This window comes from Tripterygium wilfordii, chromosome 2 (assembly GCF_013401445.1).
Source record: "Tripterygium wilfordii isolate XIE 37 chromosome 2, ASM1340144v1, whole genome shotgun sequence".
Classification (NCBI taxonomy): domain Eukaryota; kingdom Viridiplantae; phylum Streptophyta; class Magnoliopsida; order Celastrales; family Celastraceae; genus Tripterygium; species Tripterygium wilfordii.
In genome coordinates, this window is record NC_052233.1 from 2397463 (window position 1) to 2424317 (window position 26855).

Sequence of the window (26855 nt, forward strand, 5' to 3'; positions counted from 1 at the left end):
TCCATGGCATTAAGAAGCCATGTTTGAACCGTACAGTTTTCTTCTTCCCAAGTTTCAAAAGCTATAGCATCAGTTGTAGCAGGAGCCTTCTTTGTTCCAGTTATATAGCCAAGTTTTTTCTTGCTAGCAATGGACATACGAGCAGCACGAGACCAAGAATCATAATTGGATCTCCCAGTTAATTTCTCATGAGAGATCTTGAAGTTGTCAGTTGTATTACCAGACATGATGAAGTATTTAGGGGTAGTAGGTGGCAGCGGAAGTTGAGAACAATAAGCAGTGGAACACAAGACAGTGCAAGTTTACGTGAAGTAGTAGACAACCAAAGTTGTAGAGAAGGAGTTGCAAGAGACGGCAGGAAATTTTAGGGTTTTGATCGTATTTGCTCTGATACCATGTCAAACAGTGGGCAAAAGTAGTTTTTCATTGATTGACTCACGTATATATAGCGTTATACAGACCTAATCAACCACTTACCAATTATACAAGACTAAATTTACTCCCTAAATAGTGTAGTAACACATAACTAATTATAGACTAATTACAGCTAGATATAATATACACAACTCACGTCAATATACACAACTCACGTCTGCAAGACCGTATGGTGGTTATGTTTTTCATGTAAGTGCATGATCTTTATGCATTCAGTGATACTTTTGTCTTTGATTTTGCTATAATCAATGAGAAATTGAGTAATTTTCATTAGATTTGTATTGTAATAATTTGACAAATGGTTTATATAATTAATTTTTAATCATTTTAATTTAAGCATCTTAATTTAATTATATTATTGATAATATTTGGCAAATATAATAGTATGAAAAAAAGTAAAATAGAATTAAAATTTTAATTAAAACCACATTAGGGATGAAAATTTATTCCGTTGTAAACATAAAATTTAGAGTTTAGCCATGAAAGTTTAGTACTATTCCATCACTAAAATTATATTTTAATATAAATAATAAATAAATTTCAATAATTTATTAGTGACGAAATTTTTCATCACTATGTTGTCAGTTAGAAATGGAAAATTCCGTCGTTCACATAAAATTTTTATTATCTTATTTTTCTGTGACGAGAATTTTGTTGCAAACATAATTGGTTGCTAAATTGCTGTCGCAAAAAGTTTATCACTGAACTTTTGCGAAGGAAATTTTTTTGTCGCTAACCGTTTTAGCGATGTAATTTCCTTTTGTCACAAAAACTCTCTTTTCTCGTACTGACTGTCGACTTCATCTTAGTCACCTCTCTTATTACCTTATTAATAATACTAAGAATCAAGGTATTATACGCTCGCTTGAGCACATCCTTCTTCTCATCATCCATAGTGGCGAGCAAGTTTAATGCGCTCCCAAATGTTTATCAAGACCCAGGTTCCTTAGATGAGTCAATATCTTCATCTTCCATTCTTCCATAATCCAAAAGCATTCGACCTATCAAACTTCTCAATCTACACTTTTGTAGTAGGATTCTCCATCTCAAGACTTTCTACGAACCCTAGAGTGTACTAGCAATTCAATAATTCCCAGACAAACCATCTCCCAAAACAACCATAACAACCTAGCCAACCAAGTATCGATACTAATTTATAGTTATTTCCACCCAAGCATATCAAAGATACACAAGAACCAAGCAATAATAACAACAAAGTAAAGAATAACACATAAATTTTATCTTGGTTTGAACTTAATACGAGATCCTACATCCAACAATGGTGCTTTTAGTCTACTATGACTTTGAAAGAGATTACGAGACAACTTTACTAGGGATTCTCTCTCTTTCAATCTCTCTTTCTATCTTATTTCCAAACTATGCTATCTGTCAATAATACATGATTTTTATTTAGTTTTTAGACCTATTCCGAACTGCATATGCGTCGGGTCACTATTATGCTCAAGCACCCGTTCGAGGAAGACCTCTCGGGAGTCTAGATTAATCACCAATTCCCATCTAGCAGTCCATAGCATCGCTCGAGGACATCCTCATGGATCTGGTAATCACCCCTTTGCACTCGGGCGCACTTTATTCCGCTCGAGCCACTTCTCACTTTCTCATTCATTCTTGTTTTCCTTCTGTTGGGTTTTTAACCCTACTAAAATATGACAGCGTGAGTGGTCAGGGTGAATGCGTTGAATGTGGCATATACTCAATTGGATTCTCTTTGTTTATGTAGGCTTTTGTGCGGGGATGTACCTTGAGGTAGCCTACACTACTGAGCTGTTTAATGTAACATGAAGTAGGCTACTCTAGTCGTGGTCGAGAATTAGATCTGAACAAGACCTATGTATTTTCTATGCAACTATGACGTGGATTAAATTGTGTATATAGTTCATAACTAAGTTGTTGTATTAGGACACTAGTTTAAAGTTCTCGTTAAATTGAAACTCTTTGTCTAGGGTTTAATACTAAAGGAAATACTTGTTAATTATGTTTTCTTGTTTCGTGCAAAAGGAAGCTCCTAGTAATTAGGTTTTTTGATTGAGTGAAATCAGGAAAACTCAATTCTGAGAATATTTTGCAATTTACAGCTCCTAGGGTTTTTGCTCTACAAATTGAAGACTATAAATAGAGGGTTCAAGACTGGTTGAAGATATTGAAGCTTGTGCACAAACTAAGAACAGTTCTTTAGTGCTTCGAAGTTGTTCTTTGTTTTACGATACTTAGGGTGCGTTTGGCTAACACTTTTGACCAACAGACGAGCGTAAATGCAAAGACGTAGCCAAACAACATTTTTGTGGCGCCAATTCCAAGACAATTTTCATAGCATATTAGTGTCTTTTTGAAATGCTCCCAAGAGGACCATTTTACTAACATTTTCCAATAAAGTCCAATATTGTCCTCATCTTTTTATTGTTATCCCCAAATTACCCTTAAATTATTTGTATTTTATAAATAATTAATTATCTTTATTGTATAAATTAATTAATTATCTTTATTTTATAAATTAATTAATTATCTTTATTTTATAAATTAATTAATTATCTTTATTATATAAATTAATCAATTATCTTCATTTTATTTTAATTAATTATCATTATTTTATTAATTAATTAATATTTATTTTTACATTTATGTACATATGTTATAATTAAAATGCATAATACCCCTGCACGTAATTTGTCACAAAATGCTACACAACATAAATTTTACCAACAAAAGTTGAACAAAACACTATCAACCATTCAAGCAGCATATCTGCTATTAAAATTATTCACAATTTCTGCTACCACCATTTATGTTAGCATATATGCTACTTTCAATATGTTTTACCAAACGCACCCCTAATTGACGAAGTCTATTGGTGTGAAACAACTCTAGGTGGAGTATTCACTTATTGGTGGAGTATAGACATTGTCTTCTCAGACAGAGGTGTTTGGTAGTCTGACCTTCATTAAAATACTCGACAATCAGAATATATTTTAAGAAGTACTGAAACTGTCAATTCGTGATAATTCCAAGGCTCCAAATTCGATCTATACATACCTTTAGCATCAAACAGTGCGAGCTCTTATTTTCTTATCATAAGCATCATTATTTTTGACTTTTACTCATTTTCCTAATATTTTGCTTTCTCATTATCAACAAATCAATCATACTCTTTACAATGAGTGGTTTTAATTATATACTTTCTTCAGCTAGTAATCGCTTTACTTTCAACTCTCAAAGCCTCTCATTTGCTTATAAGGCCCACATTGGGGTACACACTCATTGAACACTATGGCTCGGGTTGGCTACTCAGCACAAAAGTGTGCAAAAGATGGTATTTTAACTGAACATCCGTTGTCCTTTCATTCATTAAGCCCAAATTCTGATAGGATCTTTAGGAAACTTAACATAGTTTACTTACATATACTAACAGCAATTCATATACAAACTTGTTTCTGGCATACAAGGCCTGCCCAAGTCCTTGCTGAGCCATGCATCGACCACAGCATACACATTGTAATTCACAATTAGGTAAATAAACATATACAACATTATGCAGTGGGGTAAGAGGCCATCATTGCAATGCCACAAAGACCTTCCTTTGCAGCAACATCCTTCTGCATCCTTATGTACCCTTTTTCGCCCCATCCCGTGCCCCACGAGTTCTTCACAAGCCAATACTTAGTCCCTCCAACTGCTCCGTAACCAACAGCAGTAACACCATGGTCTAATTCAGTGCCGCAAGATCCTGTAAAGATGCCACTAGAGTAGAATTGGAAATCAGACCCTCCAGCATCAATGGCAACAGAGATAGGTTGGTTCGCAACAGCCTTCATTAGCGCTGCCTCACTGTTGGCAGGCACATCTTCATAACCAGTTATCTTGGCAGCATGGTTGGCATCTTCCTTGGCGTTGCAAGTTCCATCAGTAGCCTTGTAAGGGTAGTTAGTCTCAGTGGTGAGACCCTTATTCTGAATGATGAATTTGAAGGCATCATCCATTAATCCGCCATTACAGCCTTCATCCTCACCCTTGACATCACAATCCACAACCTCTTGCTCAGAAAGAGAGATCAATTTACCTGTTGATAGCTTAGTAATCCCTTCCATCGCGGCCACCGCAGAAAATGCCCAGCAACATCCTGTATTTTTGATTGACAAATGAGTTAAGCAACTAAAAATATTCCATCAACTCAAATTCTAACAAAAAAGGAACCGAATGCACATACCACATTGGCCTTGATCCTTGATGGGTGTTACTGCTCCTTCTGTTCTCCAATCCATGGTAGCAGGTACTGCAGTAATATTTTCATACCTGAAAGAAACTGCATCATTAGAACACATATGACCCTTGAATCTATTTCTTGTGGCCTTAAACTCTTCATTGGTAAGATCGGCAAACTGATTGATGCCCAGCTTGTAAGGCTTATCCCCTACATTGTTAAAAGATTCAATGAAAGCCACATTTTCCTTGAAAACATTGAAACGTGTCTCCTTCTCATCAGCATCCTTATAGACTCGTCCATATTGAGCCATCCATTCTTCATGCCTCGCATTCATTGATGTTTCCAGGAGAGTGCGAGACATGGAAAGGGAAGCACAAGCTCCCAGAATGAAGATCAGGGTCACCAAAAAAGTAGCCATGATTGTAATAGCTGCAAAGATAGGATTGATGAACTCAAAAGTTGTGATCAACAACGTTGTTTCTAAGGTTTATATATAGGGAAAGATTTGGGAATTAATGTCATTGTAGGCCTTGCTTATGTAATCTACGTGCATTTGCAATTGTTCTGATATAGAAATTTGGTTTACTTTAACATCTATGGCTACTAACTTGTCGCTTATATGATTCCATTGATACATAGTCCATGAAAGATATGATAAATTAATAATCAACCTCTTTTGTAATTTGCTCACATCAAATTGCACAAAAATGCCATCACCCTGCCGTTTACTTCAAGTTACATATGTATTAAGGTTTTTGATATTGGTTTATTGATCTTCAGAATTAATTATTACCTGCCATTGAAGAGTGTTCTGATGGCAGCATGACACAAATACTCTGTTTTTACAATACTGTACACAAAAATGAATGAGAAGATCTACAAAAAAAAGTGTTATCTAGCTTTAACTTTAAGGATTTAAAAAAAAAAAAGCAAAGTTAATTTAAATTTCACAAAATCATAAGAAACGGAAAAAAGAGAGAAAAAAAAAAGTCCATTTTTTTTTTTTAAAGAACAAATAAAAGAACTAATCACTATTCTATTAGTATTTAGCGGATTAGATGAATTGAATGAAACTAAAAAAGATTTTATAACCAATAAAAAAACGATTGATGAATCCGCGATTCAAATTATACCTATGGGTTGGACAAATTCTTCGCTGGCCGAAGCAAGGACCTAAGATTTTTTCATTATGAAAAAAATCCTACTATTTCTAGCATGAAGGTTTACACTTGAAAAAAAACCTTGGACATATAGCTCAAATCATTGGTTCAATACTGGATGTAGTTTTTTCTCCGAGCAAGATGCCTAATATTTACAATGCTCAAGTAGTTAAGAATCATGATACCTCCGGTCGCACGATTAATGTGATTTGCGAAGTACAATAATTACTAGGAAATATTTACAATGCTCTAGTAGCCATCCGGAGCTAACGGACTTCAGTACATGGATGAGAGTTTTGTGCTACAATGAGTCCCTATTTCGACAAATATCGTTTTTCAAGTTGGACTATAGTTATGAAGGTGATTGGTATCGTATTTGCAACTGAAAACATCTTGTGGAGGGACTACTAAGTAGGCTTAAACTCAAAGACTTTGTTCTTCTATAAATACTAGTGTTTCATGAGTGTTTTTCATAGATAAACAAAGGGACGAGTATTGTGAGCACTGAAAAAAGAATAAAAGGGTTTATTCTTGAATTTTGCTTGGGTTTCTTGGTGTTAGAAAATTGAGAGTGTGCTTGTTAACAATTTTCTACGAAGTCAATCTTCTCTGGTTGTCTTTAACAACACTCATGGTTTTTATCCGATTTTGAAGTTTTCCATGTATATATTCTTATGTTGAGATTGTGTTGTCACCTGATATGTGATCTATGTCTATAGAATGCCTCCTCATCTCTTGCCAAATTCTAGTAATTAAAGGCCAAATGTCGTTCGTCCTCCTGGAAAGCAACTAACAACGGATTAGCATCCAAGTTATTCTGAGCTGCCTCCCAGAGTAACTTTGCCGAAACCTGAATTGATAAATCACCATAGGCCCTAATATTAAGAGCCTTTATCTCCTTCTTCAAGAGCTCTAATTTCTGAAAGAGAATAAACATAGGTGCCCCATAGATATCAAAATGCCAAACTCTATAACCAATGTCATAAATTCTGCATGGTCTGTCCAAAAATTTAAGAACATAAAAGGGGTACCCCGCCAACATTCCATCTTCGATGGACCGAGGCAGGAAGCTAATTATGTCTCAAGAAGAGAAAGTAAAGAGCCAGCAGCTATTCCCAATAGCCCAATCCAGCTTCCTCAAAAGAGTTCCTGGGAGGGACTGGCCATTGTGCTAAGTAAACCACATGCAACGATAAGGATGAACCAAAAGATTTGAATTAAGTGGGATATGAGGAGCTCCAATTCTTGCTCCAATTTTCGGCTCCAATTTTCGGCTCCAATTCTATATCATGTTAAATCATGAATTAAAATGCGTGATTGAGTATTTTGGTGTTCATAATGTTATAATATAATAGATTTTGAAAACAAAATTCTAAATACTAAATTCTAAACTATAAACCTTAAATCCTAAACTCTAAAACCGAAAAATTAAAAATTAAAAATTAAGCCTTAAACCCTAAACACTAAACACTAATTCCTAACTTCGAAACTCTGTTATGTCATTTTCAAAGGAAAAAAAAATCATGATTTAACATGAGTTTTTGGAGGGAATTGGAGCCAAAGTTGAGAGGTAAGAATTGGAGCCCCTCCCATCTAGAATTAAGTACAACATCCTGAAAATAATCCATATAATTAGGCCAAGTGTCCTGCCCCCAATGGTCGCCTTGACTCAAAATAACATTAAAGTCACCCACAATTATCCATGGCGAATCACCAAATAACTGACTGGTCTCGGAGAGGTAATGCGACATGCTCTTCCTGGCGGCCGAATCATTATGGCCATAAACAAAAAAAAAAAGCAGTAAATAATACCATAACCATGCAGAATCTCAACTTTGCACGTGATAAATATCTGGTCCAAGAGATGAACTATCTCAACACTAATCAAACTTGGGTCCCAACACACCACAAGCTGAAAAAATGAATCAGAACTAGGACTACAAGCACATCAATCAATCAATACTATATATAATAACGGAAACTTCGAATGGAAAAGGAGGCTTCTCATGAAGCCACGTCATCAAATCACGGCCTATTGCTCGCTGACACGTGTCAAAAGTTGAATTGAAATACCTTCCCTGTTCTGAATTACATCAATTGAGAAGATGACGCTTCCATCTCCATCCACAGACATTCCACCCTCGATTTCAACTCGACGCCTCTGCTTCTCTAGGCCATTCATGCATGTGACTTAATGCTTCTCCTCTTTTAAGTAATCGGTTGGGTTTTCAAAGGTTTCATATGCTTCAATTTATTTTCTCCTATCCTTTTCGTGATATTCTCTCTATTTATCCTCTCCCATTTTGCTTTCTTTCCGATTACCATCAGATCCGCTGGAAGGATTTTCTGAGTGGTCCGATGAAGAAAGGCATCTTGAACGGCTACTTGGAACGAAAAGGCTTTGTGGAGTTAGAATCTCAGAGGAGTGTGTAGCATAGTGTATCGTCTTATAATCTTTTCTGTGTAAATTTACCCCTCCGTTCTCTCTTTTTGGCTCTTTTCTATGTAAATTAGTTTTCTCTGTTTTCAATCGAAACCCTAATTTTTTGTTTTGTTAATAGGGAGTGTTTCTACAATGCAGGAGTGACAAGCTTCAGACAAAAAAAGGCATCCGGGAAACAAAAAAAAGCCATGTCGGGGTAAGCTTTGGCCGTTACTTTCTAGAATTTTTCATTTACTTTTTCTGCTGTTATTTGATTATTCTCATGAAGGGATACAAGGTATGCTTCATATGTGCTCAATTTCACTGCTTCAACATCTCCCTCTGGCACCTTCGATCTATTTTCCTACAATTGTTAGAATTTCTGATTTTGATTGCTTTTATTTAAATTTTGAGTTTGTACTTCTGCATTTATTTTTTTCATGGGATTCACAGATTCATGGTTTCAAGTGGGTCACTTCTTCACCTTCGGTATCAACTGTGCTTATGTTCTTGGATATTCTGAAACCATCATGGTTTTTCTGGGTTGGATATTTGGTGTTGTCGGCTAAATTTTAGATACAGCCATATCATTATATGCAAGTCAGCACTTCAGGTGGATCAATATAATTTATAAATAATTTCCTTGCATCATAATTTAAAAATTATATAATTGGTTATTCCTCATTATTTGCTTGAATTATTTGTTAGAAGGTCATGGTTTGGTAATTCACACCAGCATTGTCTCACTAGATTAGGCTTTGTAATTGTTTATTGTTCTCCCCAAAAATTACATCTTAGTGTTCTGCCCTCTCGTGAGGAAATTATAAATAAAGCTAGATACTACATGAATGGAGCAGTAACATGACCCAAAAAAAGGAACACCAACTAATAAGGTATCTCTTATTTCATGTTACAAATAAGCTACACACAGCGAAATAACATTTCGTGCTTTCTGTCTTTTGTACTGCTCAGCGACTTTAGTTTAGTTTCAGCGCTTTTAATCTTTATCATATGGTTGGCCCCCACTGCCTATATCTTATTTGTTTCTGCTCTTCCTATTATTGTTTTTGGAGGGCAACTGTACTAGAGGATATATTTACTTTCATTTTGTTATATGTGACAGAATAGATAATGCTAGGGATGTTTAATTCCTCTCTTTTGTCTTTCTAATTAGTACATGGGGGAGGGGTAATGAGCATGTGCATGAACATGCAAATTTTATACTGACTTTTCTTTTATATATTTCGTTATGCTGTGTGCATTTTTGTCCTCTTTTTTGGGCTCTCCTGATTCTATTGTTGTTGGGCTCTCCTGATTCTATTGTTGTTTCTTCAAGTTCATTTATGGACAGGACTGTCTTCGCTCTCTATGCTTTTGTCAGGTACATTCTTTCTCTTTTTCATTGTCATATAAATAGTCCTTTTTAAAAATTGCTGTCCTTTAATTTGTTCTAAAAACGGTAAGTTAGGCAGAGTTTTTAGGTTATTTATTTGAAGAACATATGTCATATCTTCTGTATTCATCTTGACAGACAACAACTAAACCTGTCACACTTGCCTAAGAAGCACCGATACAGATACGAGATACAAATACGATACGATACGGATACGGGGATACGTCATTTTTCAAAAAAATAGGATACGGAAACGTTTAGGATACGTTTGATTTTTTTTTTGTAATTGCTCAAACTTCCATGTAACAAAAGAAATGCAATTACAATGACATTACAATGACTAATGTAACCAAAAGAAATGCAATTACAATGACAAATTAACACTCTCAAGCCTCAGCTAGTTATGTTTGTTTTTTTTAATTGTTCAAACTTCCTTTGTTTCATGACTTTCACCCAATATACCCTCATCACCATCATCAGCAAAGACATTTCCTCCACCACCACCATCCTTTTCTTGTCTTTTCACATATCTCCATAGAGGTTTGCCGGAATCCTCAACACCACCACTCAAGGCAGATGGAGTAGAAGCTGAACCAATGGCTGAACCACTGGTGTTAAGAGAGCCAACACCTGACATAGCCTAACCAGGTAGCATTATAAGACAAATCATCAAAGACAAGCAACAAGAGACTCAAATCAGCAAAGCCAAGAGACTCAAATCGGCAAATTTAGTGAACACAAGCAAGATTGAGCTACTGAAGCACATGTAAATCAACAACAGAAGCAATAGACTCAAATCGAAGAAAACACAAGTAAATTGAAGTCAAAATCAACAATACAACAACTGAAGCAAATTGAAACCGAAAGGAACAACTCAAATCAAGGACTTACCAGAGGAAGTCAATGTCAAATTCGTGGCAGGAAGTCGAAGTCGATGTCGACTTCGAAGCAGGGAGGCGATGTCGACTTCTTTGCAGGGAGGCGATGCCGACTTCGAAGCAAGGAGGCGATGTCGAAGTTGCAGTAGGGAGTCAGGGTCGATGTCGACTTCGAAGCAGGGAGTCGATGTCGAAGTGGAGGTCGATGTCGACTTCGAAGCAAGGAGTCGATGTCGAAGTGGAGGTCGAAGTCGCAGCAGACGTTGGCCAAGGCAGTCAATGTCCAAGGAAGTCCTTAACCTAAAGGTTAAGGCTGGAAATGATTTCCCGTGCTGTGAAACGTCGCTGAAGACGTCTCAAACAGGTATCGTATTCGTATCTGAATTTTTTTTTTTTTAAAAAAAATTGTGAATAGAAAAATACGTCTTACAGACGTCTTTTTGCCTTTTTTTGCCGTATCAGTATCCAATATGTATCAGATACATATACTGCATTATGACAGACGTATCCATGCTTTCTAGACACTTGCCTATGGCATATCCAAACCTAAGCATGCGACACAGGTTAGATTTCTGTCTGTGTTAGCTTCGTTTTTAAGTTTGTCATGGTTCTGACTCCATATTTTGCTCATTGTGATCTTGCTGCAGATAGCTAGACGGTGGAAATGTTTTTTTGGTTCTTTCCCCTCCCATGTAATTTGCCGTTTTTATGATACTTATAGTGTCCAATGGTTCATTCCACTTTTAAATATCTCTGTGAAGTCACATGTATTACAATTGCAAATGGTCTGTGGTGTCATATGGTCTGTGGTGTCATATGGTATGTGTACATTGGTGCAGGTTTTATATTCCTCTTTTGAATGAAAATAATAATAATTCAAGAGCCCATGTATGAATGAGTATGATGCGTATTTTGCTGTGCTTGAGCTAATTCAGAGTCCCCAATGCATACAAGTTCCATTTGACTACTGAGCTTATCGAGATGAGGCGTTGGTCATTGGATATATATATTTGTAAACAAGAATACAAGATAGTTTCGGATAGTTCGCAACATGAGCTTTAAGCCTTCAACAAAATATATTACTGGACGACTGTTTTCATAAATAAAAACGTGTTTATGAAATTGACTCATTCTGAAAAAAACTATATTGACATGATTGCAACTGGACGACTGTTTTCATAAATGAAACATGTTTATCAAATAGACTCATTTTGTAAAAAAAAAAACTATATTGACATAATTCCATTAAAGTTCTAATTTCCCTACTAAATGATTACACAAAAAAAAAAAAGAATTTATGTACAGAGTCAATTCATCATTATAATATTATAAAAAAAAAGGTACTCTGAAAATATATACATGCAAATACTCCTTTTCTATATATTAGAAAATCTGTGGAATCTGTAAGAAATATTAATAATACATAAATACTATGCAATATATAATAATCATATACATTGTAAATTATGCTTAAAAAATAATATTATAAAACATATTTCGTAATATATGCAGATAAGAAATTGACCGCGCAAAGCGCGGGTACACTACTAGTTCCCACTAATCTCCCAGCTTTGATCAACCACTATCTACGTTAGAGATTCCTCCAACAATTGAAACATTTTCCAAATACAAATCAGGGTTAGTACATTCTCATGACATTGTAAAGAAGAAGAAGCGAGCCACGGAGCCAATCTTCATAAATTTCATCATAACTGTGAAATATGTAGGCGAAAAAAATACGGGAGACAAAAAAGATGCAAGGTTGTTTGTCTGCTCGACTAAAACACGAGCTAGTTCATAGATCTTTGGGCCTCGATTACCAAGGAATAGAGACTTTGCATAAAAGTTTTTGCCCCAAGGAGGAATACTAGAATTCTGTTGGTTTTCTACGTTGGAAAAGCACGAAATTTGAAGAAGGGGAGTCTTTTCTAGTTTATTCAATTCATCTAATGCGCTAAATACTACTAGAGTAGTGATTAGTTCTTTTGTTAGTTATTTTAAAAAAGAAAAATGGACTCTTTTTTTTCTCTCTTTTTTCCGTTTCTTATGATTTTGTGAAATTTAAATAAACTTTGCTTTTTTTTTTTTAAATCCTTAAAATTAAAGCTAGATAACACTTTTTTTTGTAGATCTTCTCATTCATTTTTGTGTACAGTATTGTAAAAACAGAGTATTTGTGTCATGCTGCCATTAGAACACTCTTCAATGGCAGGTAATAATTAATTCTGAAGATCAATAAACCAATATCAAAAACCTTAATACATATGTAACTTGAAGTAAACGGCAGGGTGATGGCATTTTTGTGCAATTTGATGTGAGCAAATTACAAAAGAGGTTGATTATTAATTTATCGTATCTTTCATGGACTATGTATCAATGGAATCATATAAGCGACAAGTTAGTAGCCATAGATGTTAAAGTAAACCAAATTTCTATATCAGAACAATTGCAAATGCACGTAGATTACATAAGCAAGGCCTACAATGACATTAATTCCCAAATCTTTCCCTATATATAAACCTTAGAAACAACGTTGTTGATCACAACTTTTGAGTTCATCAATCCTATCTTTGCAGCTATTACAATCATGGCTACTTTTTTGGTGACCCTGATCTTCATTCTGGGAGCTTGTGCTTCCCTTTCCATGTCTCGCACTCTCCTGGAAACATCAATGAATGCGAGGCATGAAGAATGGATGGCTCAATATGGACGAGTCTATAAGGATGCTGATGAGAAGGAGACACGTTTCAACGTTTTCAAGGAAAATGTGGCTTTCATTGAATCTTTTAACAATGTAGGGGATAAGCCTTACAAGCTGGGCATCAATCAGTTTGCCGATCTTACCAATGAAGAGTTTAAGGCCACAAGAAATAGATTCAAGGGTCATATGTGTTCTAATGATGCAGTTTCTTTCAGGTATCAAAATGTTACAGCAGTACCTGCTACCATGGATTGGAGAACAAAAGGAGCAGTAACACCCATCAAGGATCAAGGCCAATGTGGTATGTGCATTCGGTTCCTTTTTTGTTAGAATCTGAGTTGATGGAATATTTTTAGTTGCTTAACTCATTTGTCAATCAAAATACAGGATGTTGCTGGGCATTTTCTGCGGTGGCCGCGATGGAAGGGATTACTAAGCTATCAACAGGTAAATTGATCTCCCTTTCTGAGCAAGAGGTTGTGGATTGTGATGTCAAGGGGGAGGATGAAGGCTGTAATGGCGGATTAATGGATGATGCCTTCAAATTCATCATTCAGAATAAGGGTCTCACCACTGAGACTAACTACCCTTACAAGGCTACTGATGGAACTTGCAATGCCAAGGAAGATGCCAACCATGCTGCCAAGATAACTGGTTATGAAGATGTGCCTGCCAACAGTGAGGCGGCGCTAATGAAGGCTGTTGCGAACCAACCTATCTCTGTTGCCATTGATGCTGGAGGGTCTGATTTCCAATTCTACTCTAGTGGCATCTTTACAGGATCTTGCGGCACCGAATTAGACCATGGTGTTACTGCTGTTGGTTACGGAGCAGTTGGAGGGACTAAGTATTGGCTTGTGAAGAACTCATGGGGTACCGGATGGGGCGAAAAAGGATACATAAGGATGCAGAAGGATGTTGCTGCAAAGGAAGGTCTTTGTGGCATTGCAATGATGGCCTCTTACCCCACTGCATAATGTTGTATATGCTTATTTACCTAATTGTGAATTGCAGTGTGTATGCTGTCCTCGATGCATGGCTCAGCAAGAACTTGTGTAGGCCTTGTATGCCAGAAACAAGTTTGTATATGAATTGTTGTTCGTATATATAAGTGAACTATGTTAAGTATCCTAAAGATCTTTAATGAATGAAAGGACAATGGATGTTCAGTTAAAATACCATCTTTTTGTGCTGAGTAACTAACCCGAGCCATATGAGGATAAGAAACCTATGAACAAACAGAATATAAGATAATGAAACCATTAATTTTGCAGTGATATGATCTCAATCCAATAACTTTGTCTTGTGCCTTTTAATGTCGTCTAATAGTCTAGATAGATATAATTCAAATAATAGCTTTTGAAAATGTGTGTACCTACACGGCAACACACTAGTTAATCAACAGTTTAGGAAAAATTGCAGAATAATAAACAATGACCAAGCACCACAATTTTTACGAGGGAAGCCCATATTGGAAATATCTCGAGTTTTTATGGCGACCAACCTTCGAAACAATCCACTATAATGAACGAAGATTACATAGGATTTACTCAACCTCACCAAACACATTTGTACATCTTAGATCCAACGTATGCTTCGACACAGAAGGAATCCACCTAAGCTGCAACTGCTTTGAAGACCACCTAATGGTGGACCCAGGATTCGAATTTATTGGGGGCACAACTAAGCAGCGGGGGTTCAGGGGTAACGCCTCTGAAATGTTTTTTTCGGGTTATTTATATGGCACGAAGATAATCACTAATAATATTTTCAAGTAATAAATTCGTCTTGACAATGTTCATTCCTGAAAAAGGAATTTCAATACTTTTCATGCTATAGGCAAAATCAATGCTAATTTAAAAGGCCAATACAAGAAAGAAAAAGAAAGATGTTTCTTTGTTTGGACTCTCAATCAACTGTTGTTGGTTGTTGCGCGCAAACAACTAAATAAGGGGAGGGCTAATGGCTTAGACTTGGATAATTGGATTGGATGGGCCTGAAATGTTTTGGTTTGGGGCCTTGTAACTAAACCTATATGCCCTATTAAAAAAATGGTTCCAATATACAAATTTATTGGAGATCCCTATGCAACTACTTATTTATAAGATATCTACGGCATAATCTCTATTTTACATACTAAATAATGAATATAAAAAAATAGATATAAAATAGAAAATGACCAATCACATGAGAGAGGTAAGAGAGAGTTCTAATCCTTAGTTGTAATTTTTAAAAATTCATTGGGGTCAAAGTTAGAATTCATTGGGGGCATATATGTCTACTTATATATACATTAATGGGTTTTTAAAAAATTCAATATTGTATATAGGTCTACCACTAAGCCCACCAAATACTTGTGTTGTGTAGACCTTCTCTTGAAATCCACCAACATGAATCATCTCTCCACCACGAGCTCTTCACTGTTATGGTCTCCAACAGCAATTCACACAATAGTTGCTTACCACAGTCTCTCTTAATTCTAATACATTTAATCACCCATCACTTAAGTACATAAAAGATCTAAACGGACATATGAAGTTGTTATGGAAGTATTGTAGATTTTATTGTCAATTGCTTCGATGGACGTCTTCATGAGAGACTTTGTGTCCTTTATACACAAACTTGATTTCACGAGATAAAATCACATAGAATAATGTGTTTATCTATAAATCAATCTCATCTATCCAGATTTGATTAATAGCTTATTATGTAAGCATTCATCAACTACCTAAATGATAAGAGTTATATTAGAGAGAAAAACCAATTATCATTAGAGGATTAAATCAAATATGTCATGATATATCCATAAGATCCACATGCCATAGGCAACACGGACATGCCAAAAATGTCGTCGCACCTGCATTGGGTGCAGCAGGGACACGGATGCGGCAGAATACGTATACGGTGTGGCAATCCCGCACCCCTTTTTCTATTAAAAAAAATAGACTACTCGTATGAGATTTGTCTACCATCTACGCAAAAATTTCCATCTACATAAAAATCCAATTGACATCTGTCATCTCCAGAAAAACCCAATCGCCATTATCATCTCTAGAAGAACAATTTGAGTGGACTCATAAATATAAGAGACCTTTACGTACAGTTTGATTCTACTTAATCTCCTTTGTAGACGTCAGACGGCTATTTAAGGCCCAATCTTTTAGAACTTGGGCTTGGGCCTGCCTAAGGCACAATACAACAAATAACTTGAAGTGGGTTGGGTTTGACCCACACCAATATTTTTAACGTGTTTTGAGGGTATTTTTGGGATTGCTCCAAAGTCACACAACATCCAAAGCTCTAGGCAGTAGTAAAAGAAACCTAAACCTTAGTATAAAAATCAATTAGAATATATAACCAATATTTATCAATAAGACTTTAGATTAATATTTAAAAAGTATATTTTTTATTTGTCGAGTCCCCCGCATCCCGAATTCTTTGAGAATTTGTGAATTGCAGACCTGGCGTGGAGCTTGGGTTCGATGGAGACCCTATGAACACAAACACGGAGAGAGAATGACGTTGCGAATAGGAAAGAGAATGGTGGATGAAATTTAAGGAAAAAAAAAATAGAGAGAGGGAGAGTGTAGGGAGAAAAAGTCAAAGTCATTTTAAAATTACACAAGAGAGAGAAATGAGAAATGAGTTGTGGCCCATTAAATTTCATTTAAAATGAATCTTATATGGCATGATAAGTTGTCATGCCACATCGTTTATATACAATAAATCTATATACAAATATTATTTTTTATTTGTAAGACACAGTTTGACCATATCAAACAAATGAGTTAATCACATATGTCCAAATCAGAATTTTTTGATCAAGCACGTAGATAAGCAAATTAAGCTTTCATGGAGTGGACGGAAATTTGATTGGCAAACTTTCTCTAAATAATGACGGTGCTGAAGAATCCCAATGTGTCTGGACATTTATTACTTCATTCATTCACCTATGCTAGCTAGCAATCATCACTGCAATGGAGTTCACATACAACACCAAAGCATATTTTTTCTTTCAAGTATGAAAATGTTACTACAGTACCTTCTACCATGGATTAGAGAACAAGAGGAGCAGTAACAACCATCAATGATATCAAGGTACCTTGTATGCTACTCGTAGTAACATTTCCCTTGATGGGTGTTACAACCCCTTTATTTCTCCAATCCATAGTAAAAGCTACATGCAATAACATTTTTCTACTCGAAAGAAACAACATCATTAGAACACATACGAGCCCTTTTTTTGTCCCCTGAATTTTGAAAATATTTTACTAGCTTTGTCAACTAGTTTGCATGTTTGTCAAAAAAGTCCTCGTTGGGCTGATGCTTATGAGGTAGGTAGTTGGTTACCTAAGGCAGGCCTAGGTTCGATTCTCACAAAAGCCTTTTTATACTTTGTACTTCATTTTTTTAATCTATTTTGCATAGTTTTCGTTGAATCTCTAATTTATAATACACAATAAATTAATATATATATGATATAAATATATGTTATATAAAGCCAAAATTTGTAATATTGTACAAATTTTGTAGATTTGGATTGTTTCATCGGAAGGTACTTGGAACAAAGAGTACCCATTATGCCAGCTGCACACTTAAAGGGTCCTTTTGGAAGTGCCTTTTATTTTGTACTGTGAGGTGAGGTGCTGTTAAGTAAAAAGTTGTGGTGCTGTGAGGTAAGTTCTGCTGAGAAAAAGCATTTGGCGTGTCACTAAAAAAATTGTGGTGAGGTGAGGTGAGTTGCAGTTTAGTGTTTGGATGAACAAAAATGTTGTGAGGTGACTTGATATATATATTACTATAAATTGTAATAAATAATTATTTATGTTATAAATTCTAATAAATAATTTTTTATGTTTTACTATTATATCTGTTAAGTAGTATTTTTTTTATGATGCTTTTTTTAATAATAATATCAAATTGAGAGTTTCTTTAGATCTAATTTATATATAATCCATTTAAATACGAAATACAAACTTGTTTATGTTGTACTACAAATCATATAACTCGGCTGCAATGATATCGCGTAAAGTGATTATCTCTAAATCTTTATTTAACTGTAAGGGATCCCTATTTTCCACCATAGTACCAAAGTCGTCGTCATTTGCAATGACCACCGATTCATTACCATATGCGAGGAAATCTTCATCTTCAATTACGTTCATTTGAATAAAGTTGTGCAATGCCATGCATGCAACAACAATCTTTATCTGAGTGGCAAATTTATATGATGGCATCCGAGTTAGGATCAACCATTTATTCTTTAATACACCAAATGTACGCTCAATCACACTTCGTAGGGAAGAATGCGCATGGTTGAATGCTTCTCGGGGGCCCGATGCTTGTGAGCCATTGCGAAATACCTCTAGGTGGTATCTCTGCCCTTTATAGGGTGCAAGGTATCCCCTCTGATTTGGATATCCGGCATCAACTAAGTAGTACTTCCCTACATTAATCGAATTTATAGTTAGTGGTAAAAAAAATATTAATAAAAAGAACAAATGCATAAAGTTTACCCGCGAGAGGGTGAGGGAAATTTGCTATGTACATTTGATAAACTTTATTGAATATTAGTTAATCATGCATCGACCCTTCCCATCCATCACACATAAACATGAATAGCATGTCAAAATCACATATCGCCATAATATTATGGGTCGTCACTCCTTTCCTCCCAATATATGGAATGCGTTCTTCAGGAGGCACCACTGCAGCTATGTGTGTACCATCAATTGCTCCAATGCAATCCTTAAAAAAAGGATTAAACTTGTCATTTTCTGTGATTTGCCGGGGAGTGATGCTAAACTCGGGATCTCTAGGCCTTATAACATCCCTGGACATTCTTATTATGCTTTCCAACACTTTGTGAAATTGACGATGAATTGTCTCACCGGAATGTTGAAAGTGATCCTGCAGTGTCCTAGTACTAACCCCTTATGCAATGAAACAACATAACCATATGAAGTTTAATATAGTCGAAATCCAAACATATGCTAAACAGAATCAATTGAACCAACGACTAATGGGATCCTAAAGATCCCCCACCAATTGAATCATCATCTTCGGACAGCAGCAGCTCTTCAACCCCTCTATGTTGCTCATCTTCTTTTGTGGGAGCAGTTTTATCATTCATAGCTTGAGGGAAAATTGTGGCAGAAGGCGTGAATGCATGATCTCCAGTGACGGCTTGCCCTCCAAAGAGGAACTGCAATTTCTATCTGTTCTCAATACCCTAGTTGTGAAATTTAGCACACTTTCAATCGTTCTGTAACAGAATTTGATGTACATTAATGTCATGAGTTGGAATAAAAAACTAATGATCAATTGTCTATGTTGCACTAAGAAAACACTGTTGTAATAAGGATTACCTTGATTTTCCTCTCCCACCATTCGTTATCTACCAGCACAGTGTGACGTTGGTCATCTCATCCAAGCACTGTCTCACCAAAAATCAGCTTCTCCCACATTCTTCAAGTTATCCCATTTGTTTTTCATTTAAACTTGATCATAGGACTTGCTAGTTTTTGCTTTAAAATATGCAATGACATTCTTCCAATCCTCTCGACTAAAATGCGTGTTTGGCCTATCACCCGCTTTTTGACGTTCGACACAGACGTCGACAAAAGTTTTTGTCAAACCGGCATCCCAGTTTGCCTTGTCTCCAGTTATTTGTTCACTTGGTAGACTCATTTTCTACAATAGTTTGCACAACCAGCAAGATATGCATATTTTTAGGCATACACAATCACGATTAGACATTCACAACCTAAAGTATATTCCATACAGGGATATTTAATATAACACATCAATTCAGGAATAGACATTCACAACCTAAATTATATTCCATACAGGACAAACAAAAATATATTATGCCCATAAACACAAGACAAATATCACAAGGAACATTCAGTATATAGAACAAGCAGAACTTATCAAATTGATTAGGTTTCACATGAGCCACAAAATATACATACAACAGCATATAGTAGATAAACAATAAGGATCACCCCCTTGGTTGGATCAACCAGGCACGCATTTGGCCAAGAATTAAGAGCAACAAGTTGTTGCTTTCTATGTAGTAGTAGTAATAAATTGTTAATAATAATAATACAATTTGATTTATTTTAAAAATTTCAACTGAAAATAAAAGCTTCAATTGAGCATCATGATCAACCAATTTTAAGGTGATGACACCGAATGAGATGTTTAATGGGTAATAATGAAACAGAACACAACGCATGCGTACAATGGAACGAATACACATATGTAATTGAGAAAGAGGTTTAATTTGAAATGGAGACTCACCTTCACAGATCTCACAATCAAACGCTTTCGCCAACACAAGAAGATGAAATAACACCCAAATTGCGAAGACGTGCAACAGTTAAGGTAAATGGTGAACTTTCATGCGTATGAATGCAATTGATAGACAAGAATGCATGAAGAGTAGAGAAAAACCTAGATGAGTGGTATACCAGCAAGAGAGAGAGCGGCGTAGTAGGGAAGTTCGTGGAGAGAGAACGAGTTAGGTTTTGTGGTACAAAGGGCATAGTTGGTATTAGTGAAATAATATGGGGGTAGGCGAGTAATTGGACCCGCGTGTTGTTTTCCATAACATAGTTCATGCAAAAGTGATTCACTAGTTAAAGCACCTATCAACAGCTTTCACCTGGGTTGGGCTTCGGTGGGGTCTAACCCAACCCAAATGGGCAGCCAAACAGCTATAGCTGAAACGCGTTCCAACTAAAGCAGTTGCTGTAGATATTTTTTGATAGAAACGCGTGACCAAATGGGCCCTTTGTAATACAAGTCCCATCATGCCAACTTCACAATTTACATCCCCACTAAACTCTAGAATTTTCCATATTTTTATTCTTTCTTTTTGAACTACTTTCTTTTTTCTCGTTACGGAAACTCTTTATGTCCATAACTTTAACATCCATAATTGTCCATACTTTAGGTAGCATGCTTACTCAATATGCCACCTAGATTAAAAAGAATATATAAAAAATGATAACCCACTTTTCCCTATCTTTTTTTGCCTCTCTCTCCTTATGATTTTTTTTTTCATTTCTCTTTGTTATCTCTCTTCTCTCTCTTTCTTCTCTCTATTTCTTATCTCAGTTGCAACATCCACGACCAAAAAATGGAGCAGCGATTTCGTTTCAAGTTTTGTGAGATTCATTTAGGATTTCGCATTGGTGATTAATGTGGAAGAAGATGTCAATTTTTTTGGGCATTCTATCAACAAAGAGATTAGAAGATGCGGAGCTTCACTGAATATTCATCATGAGCCCTGCCATATTTGATCTACAAGCACAAATGGTGGATATTAAAATGTCAAGAATTTATATAGGTTGGACAACGAATGCAAAGTTTACTCACCAGTGTCTTATTACATTGATAATTACATTCAATGTGTAATAAGCCCATGCATAGCTTACTAAGCCACCACTGCCAAGCTTAATCTCAAGTGTCTTATTTCATTGACAGTGTAACATTAACATTTAAAGTGTAATACTCCCTTGACAAACTAAATAAGCCAACACTACCAAGTTTACTCACCAGTGGCCTATTACATTAACAGCATAACTAATTACATTCAATGTGTAATAAGCCCCTACCAAGCTTACTAAGCCACCACTATCAAACTAAATAAGCCAACATTGCCAAGTTTACTCACTAGTGACTTATTACATTGACAGCGTAACTAATTACATTCAAAGTGTAAAGAAGGCAAAGCATAAAATCTCATAAAAATTTCATCCAATTTCAATCCATACTAGTGGGTTCACAATGACATTGTTATTCTTTTTTGAAATACCATTGAGAAATCTGCTTCTCATTAGAATCGAACCTTGGACACACATGTGCCTAACCCAGTTGATTGCTAACTGAGCCACCACTCTTTGGCTCACAATGACATTGTTACAACACCCATGAAAACCTAGACTAAGATCTTAAAGACCCATGTAAACCCAGACCGAAATCTCAAATACCCATGAAAACTCAAACCGAAATCTCAAATACCTACGAAAACCAAAAAAAAAAAACTCAAATCAAAATCTCAAATACCCATGAAAACCCCAACCGAAATCTCAAATACCCAAGAATCAAAGTCAGGTCAAAGGGCTGGGAGTTGGAGGGTGTTCAAGATTATCACAAGCTTTAAAATCACAAAATAGAGCTTAAAAACATACCCTGGGGTGTGCCTTCTCTTTATATAGCGAAGGAATTCGGAGTTCGACTAAACAATTGGGATCTCCAAATCAATCTGATTTTGAGGCCGATCATGCCCGGAGATCATGGGGTCACTAATTGGGATACGTTTAACTTCGGTAAAACTGTATTTTTTCTCCCTCAACTATGAGACGAGTTTCATTTTCGTCCTTAAGCCTTTTTTTCTCCCATTTTCGTCCCTCAACTATTGGAAAGTACCATTTTCGTCCTTCAAGTGAGATTGGGTTCGGAAAATGCTTACGTGACATGCTGGAGAAATCTGATCTGACGAACAATAGGTGTCACGTTGGATTTTTCCATCCGAAAATGAAACCCGACAAATAGTTGGGGGATGAAAAATATCATTTTGCCGTTTAACTTCTTGGCCTGTCCAATAAGCCTTGGCACGTGTTCATCTCAAATTATTCTCTCACATGGAGATTTGTGCAATGTTCATGCAAGATAGATGGGATTACAAACCTGAATGGCAGAAGGAGAAGTAGTGGGAGGAAGCAAACAAGGCAAAGAAGAGAAATTGGGGCGTTGGGAGTTGGAGGGTGTTCAATGATTCCAAAGAATAATTGACTAGCAAAGGAAAAAACAAATGTAGACAAGTGCAAACTTGCAATGGGACTACAGAGTCAAAACATGACTCAGTCTCTAAGAGTGTGTTTGGACTGAGGGATTTGGAGGGAATGGAAGAGAAGGGTGTAGTAACCGGTTTTCGTCTGGCCAAAAATAATAATAAAGGAAAAAATGGAAAAATGAAATCCGAAATAACATTAAAACAAGAAAAATGAAATCCCAACTATTTTCTTTGTTTCAAAGCCCGTGAGCCCATAAACTCAAAATTTAAGGTCAAATTCCAAAAAAAGCTCAAGTTTTGGCCCAATTGTCAAAAACAAAGCCCTAGAAAATATCTAGGGAATGAAAAATAAATAAATTAAATGGAAAAATTAGAAAATGAAAAAGTCCAAAAAGGGTAGTCATCTTGATTAAAAGGAGAGAAAAAGTAGGGGTAAAAATGAAAATTTGAAAGAGCTAGGGTCTTAGTGGGGTGATGGTTACACAATATAAAGAGCACACAATAGGGTTTTGGAGGTTTTGAGAGAAAAAGGAGAGGAGGCAGCCATAGGAGAGAAGAGAGAAAAAGAGAGAGAAAGAACGGGAGAAAGAAGAGGAGTAAAAAGAAAGAAAAAAGAGGAAAGAAGAAGAAGAAGAAGAAGAAGAAAAGGAAGGAGGTAGAGAGAGTTCTTGACTTACTTGGTTTATTTTAATATCTTTATCCTAACTTCGGAGAGTTTTCTTCCATTTTCTGGGCAACTTTTAGGTGGTATTCTGGTTAGTTTTGTGCAGTTTTTTAGACATTTTCTGGGTATTTTCCGGGCATTTTCTTGGCAGTTTTTGAGCTATTCCAAGGCTGTTTTTGGGTTATTTTTGGACAGATATCTGGGCTATTTTTGGGCAGATTTCTGGGCTGCTTTCCGGGTTGTTTTGGGCCGTTTCTAGGCTATATTCTGGGCTATTTTTGGGGCAGCTTATGGGTAGTATTCCAGGCTAATATATGAGCTATTTTGAGGTTTTGTATTGGGGCTTTTTTGTATATTTGGTTTGAGACTTCTAGGTAGTCTAGGCCCCTTGGGTTTTATTTTATTTCACATGTATTGGACCTAACCTCATGTAAACTTTGTAATAGGGTAGTGAAAATAGTGGATGTAAAAAAGAAAATGCATACATAATATTTTTAAGGTGCTAAAAGCATATAGACATTTAGGAATGAATTTTGTTGTTGATGGATGCATAGATGTATGTTAGGATTGTATGTTATACAACATGAAAATAGAAATGCAACGCGTTAGTAGTAGGAATAATCCAAGCCGTCTCACCTTAATAAACATATCAAGATTAAATTATGAAACCCTTATGCTTTGTTTAAATACCAAGCAGCCTTCAAGATATTGGGGTTCCATTGACATTCATTCAAAACATTTGGATTTCGTGGAACCGGAAAGCAAATATATTTTTAGGGATTAAGAGAATTTATTTGAGGATTCAAGGGTGGGTTTAAAGATATTTGACCCATTCAATGAGCCTTAAATGAATTTTTTTTTTCATGAAGAACATAATTGTAAGTATGACTTGAATTAGACATTTTTCATTGATCGTGGACCCTTTTGGTACATCAACCAGTCCCCAAAAATCCCTTTTTCAAAAATATCAAAACCCACTCTAATGTGGGATTTTCCATCAAACCCTATCCAAATAGCCCTTTTTCCAAACTTATCAAAAACTCACTCTAAGTAGGATTTTTCATCCAGACCAAGCAAAACAAACATTTTTGACCAAGCTGGGAATGACCCCAATGATCCCGTGCACCTTTTTTTAAAAAAAAGCCACTCCAAGTGGAATTTTTCATCAAACATTTTTTTATGGCCAAGTCAGGAATGGCCGCAGTGATCCCGTGCATCCTATTTACAAAACCCTCTCCAAGTGAGATTTTATCCAATTTTTTGCCAAACCGGGAATTGCTACAGTGATCCCGTGCACATTTTTTTCCAAATCATCAAAACCCATTCCAAGTGGGATTTTTATTCATTTTTGGTCATGCTGGGAACAGCCGCAGTGATCCCGTGCACCTTTTTCTCAAAACCACTCCAAGTGAATTTTTCATCACATTCCAATAAAACCCATCAAAATGGGATTTTCAAAATCAAAGCTTGGTCTAAAAATAATGGAACATTTCCACCCATTTGATAATATGTGATTTTTCCGGCATATGAAAAACTCATTAAAACAATTGGGACATACAATCATTCCTAAAAAAAAAATTGGAGCCAAATAGGAAAACATTCAAAGGTAATCGTTTTCGGGAGTTATGGGGTGCCTAACACCTTCCTCATGCTTAATATACCCCCTTGCCCATTTTTCTCTTAGACCATAATGGATGTCTAATTGCATCCTAAAAATCAATTGGTGGCGATTTCATCATTTTTTGTGCTGGTTGCTTCAGCTGGCGACTTCACTGGGGATCTTGGTTGTTGTACCAAAGGGGTCGGGCCTTTTTTTGTTGGTGTTTTCCTATTTTGGCTCATTTGTTTATTTTGTTGTATAGTTTTATGGAATCTAATGTGTTTGTTCATGATTGTAGATTTTTGGTTTTCATGAAATTTGAGTATTCGAGTGTTGTTGAGGATACGGTATGATCCCCCGCACACACATCACTATTCACATATACACAAATGGCCCATAAAACTTGGGTCCAGCTAGTGATTAGTGAGGGTTGATCTTTTGCTTTTGATGGATTTTGTCCTCACGTAAGCAAGGAAAAAATCCTCCTGGATTGACATCCCTTCAAGATATTGGGGGATGGGTTCCACTTCCAGATATGGTGTGCGAACTAACCAGATTCAGTGGCTTCTCGCGTAGCCACGTTATAGTTAGATATGCCACCCATATGCACATTAGATAACCCTTAGATCTGGTTCGAGACCTTCAGAAGTTTGTAGGAACCTGATTTTGTTTAGGAACAATGGAGAATTCTCCTATCCTTGACTTTATTTAATTTCTGTACATTTAAATAACCTGTACCTTTATTCCTCATTTACATGTTTATATGTACTCGATGCATACCTGTATATATACATTCATTGAACCACACATGTACATCTTTTATACACTGTCATATATATGTTAGCCTAGGTTATGATCATGTATGCTTGATAATTACCCATACATGTCCATATATACTTGTACACTCATACATGTCCATATATACTTGTACACTCGTTAATTGTCCACATATGCCTGTAGACTTGTTAATCACCCATACATGTTCATATATACTTGACACATTAGTTAGATTGTGTATATATATACACATTCATTAAATCACACATGTTCATATACATCTTTTATACACTTGCCATGTATATGTTAGCATAGGTTGTACACATATGTCCATATTTACTTGTACACTTGTTAAATTATCTATACATGTCCATATATACTTGCACACTCATTGATGATCCATACATGTCCATATATACATGTCATGTACATTATTCATTATCTTTGTACATACAATAAATCAATTATTTATGTACTATACTTATCCTTTTTCTATTATTATACTCATTCTTTTCATACCCTCATGATTCACATAGGCAGCACAGTCATTGGAATTTTGTTTGGTAATATTTTCAAGACATCTTTTAATTGAAACAGAATTTGCACAAATAATAACCACATGCATACACATTTTTAAATAAAAGAAAAGAAATGAGAACTAAGCCCTGCCAACTAATAAAGATTGTTGTTGTCGAAGAGGATCAAAACTTTGCTGCTAAGCCCTACCACGTCCCCTAGGTTTTGAGCTCAACAACTAGACCAGTTTTGAACTGACAGTCTCTATCAACAGCCTTCAAGAGT

The 26855-nt window shown here is 35.9% G+C and overlaps 4 protein-coding genes across 6 annotated transcripts; 2 read left to right on the forward strand and 2 right to left on the reverse strand.

Annotated features, from left to right (window-relative positions):
* Positions 1–3790: 3790 nt before the first annotated feature.
* On the reverse strand, positions 3791–5217 carry LOC120008473 (senescence-specific cysteine protease SAG39-like). The gene is made up of 2 exons (XM_038858807.1): positions 4658–5217; positions 3791–4570 (listed from the first exon to the last, which is right to left on the reverse strand). The coding sequence occupies exons 1-2, from the start codon at positions 5070–5072 to the stop codon at positions 3981–3983; spliced, it is 1005 nt and encodes a 334-aa protein (XP_038714735.1). The 5' UTR covers positions 5073–5217; the 3' UTR covers positions 3791–3980.
* Positions 5218–7921: 2704 nt separating this feature from the next.
* Positions 7922–11352, forward strand: LOC120008483. Of its 3 annotated transcripts, XR_005470520.1 has the most exons (4): positions 7922–8048; positions 8143–8253; positions 8376–11070; positions 11155–11349. XR_005470520.1 is itself a non-coding variant. In XM_038858824.1 (3 exons), the coding sequence occupies exons 1-2, from the start codon at positions 10589–10591 to the stop codon at positions 11026–11028; spliced, it is 342 nt and encodes a 113-aa protein (XP_038714752.1). In that variant the 5' UTR covers positions 10083–10588; the 3' UTR covers positions 11029–11070; positions 11155–11352. The 3 variants fall into 3 exon arrangements, 2 of the variants coding, with proteins under 2 accessions (XP_038714752.1, XP_038714744.1); XM_038858824.1 differs by lacking the exons at positions 7922–8048; positions 8143–8253 and having other exon boundaries at positions 10083–10871; positions 10970–11070; positions 11155–11352; XM_038858816.1 differs by lacking the exons at positions 7922–8048; positions 8143–8253 and having other exon boundaries at positions 10083–10871; positions 10970–11351.
* A 1597-nt stretch (positions 11353–12949) lies between these two features.
* Positions 12950–14314, forward strand: LOC119981626 (senescence-specific cysteine protease SAG39-like). The gene is made up of 2 exons (XM_038824703.1): positions 12950–13509; positions 13596–14314. The coding sequence occupies exons 1-2, from the start codon at positions 13095–13097 to the stop codon at positions 14183–14185; spliced, it is 1005 nt and encodes a 334-aa protein (XP_038680631.1). The 5' UTR covers positions 12950–13094; the 3' UTR covers positions 14186–14314.
* A 3885-nt stretch (positions 14315–18199) lies between these two features.
* Positions 18200–18758, reverse strand: LOC120009386. The gene is made up of 2 exons (XM_038859970.1): positions 18725–18758; positions 18200–18654 (listed from the first exon to the last, which is right to left on the reverse strand). Exons 1-2 carry the CDS (start codon positions 18756–18758, stop codon positions 18200–18202), a joined length of 489 nt encoding a protein of 162 aa, XP_038715898.1.
* Between the last annotated feature and the right edge of the window lie 8097 nt (positions 18759–26855).

Bases quoted from the DNA above. Each gene is read 5' to 3' on its own strand.
- LOC119981626 (XM_038824703.1), top strand. From the start codon at position 13,095: ATGGCTACTTTTTTGGTGACCCTGATCTTCATTCTGGGAGCTTGTGCT. The intron at 13,510-13,595 runs GTATGTGCATTC...ATCAAAATACAG, and splicing joins CAAGGATCAAGGCCAATGTG to GATGTTGCTGGGCATTTTCT.
- LOC120008473 (XM_038858807.1), bottom strand. From the start codon at position 5,072: ATGGCTACTTTTTTGGTGACCCTGATCTTCATTCTGGGAGCTTGTGCT. The intron at 4,571-4,657 runs GTATGTGCATTC...TCAAAAATACAG, and splicing joins CAAGGATCAAGGCCAATGTG to GATGTTGCTGGGCATTTTCT.
- LOC120008483 (XM_038858824.1), top strand. From the start codon at position 10,589: ATGTCGACTTCTTTGCAGGGAGGCGATGCCGACTTCGAAGCAAGGAGG. The intron at 10,872-10,969 runs GTATCGTATTCG...TTGCCGTATCAG, and splicing joins GCTGAAGACGTCTCAAACAG to TATCCAATATGTATCAGATA.
- LOC120009386 (XM_038859970.1), bottom strand. From the start codon at position 18,758: ATGTACATAGCAAATTTCCCTCACCCTCTCGCGG. The intron at 18,655-18,724 runs GTAAACTTTATG...CGATTAATGTAG, and splicing joins TTTCCCTCACCCTCTCGCGG to GGAAGTACTACTTAGTTGAT.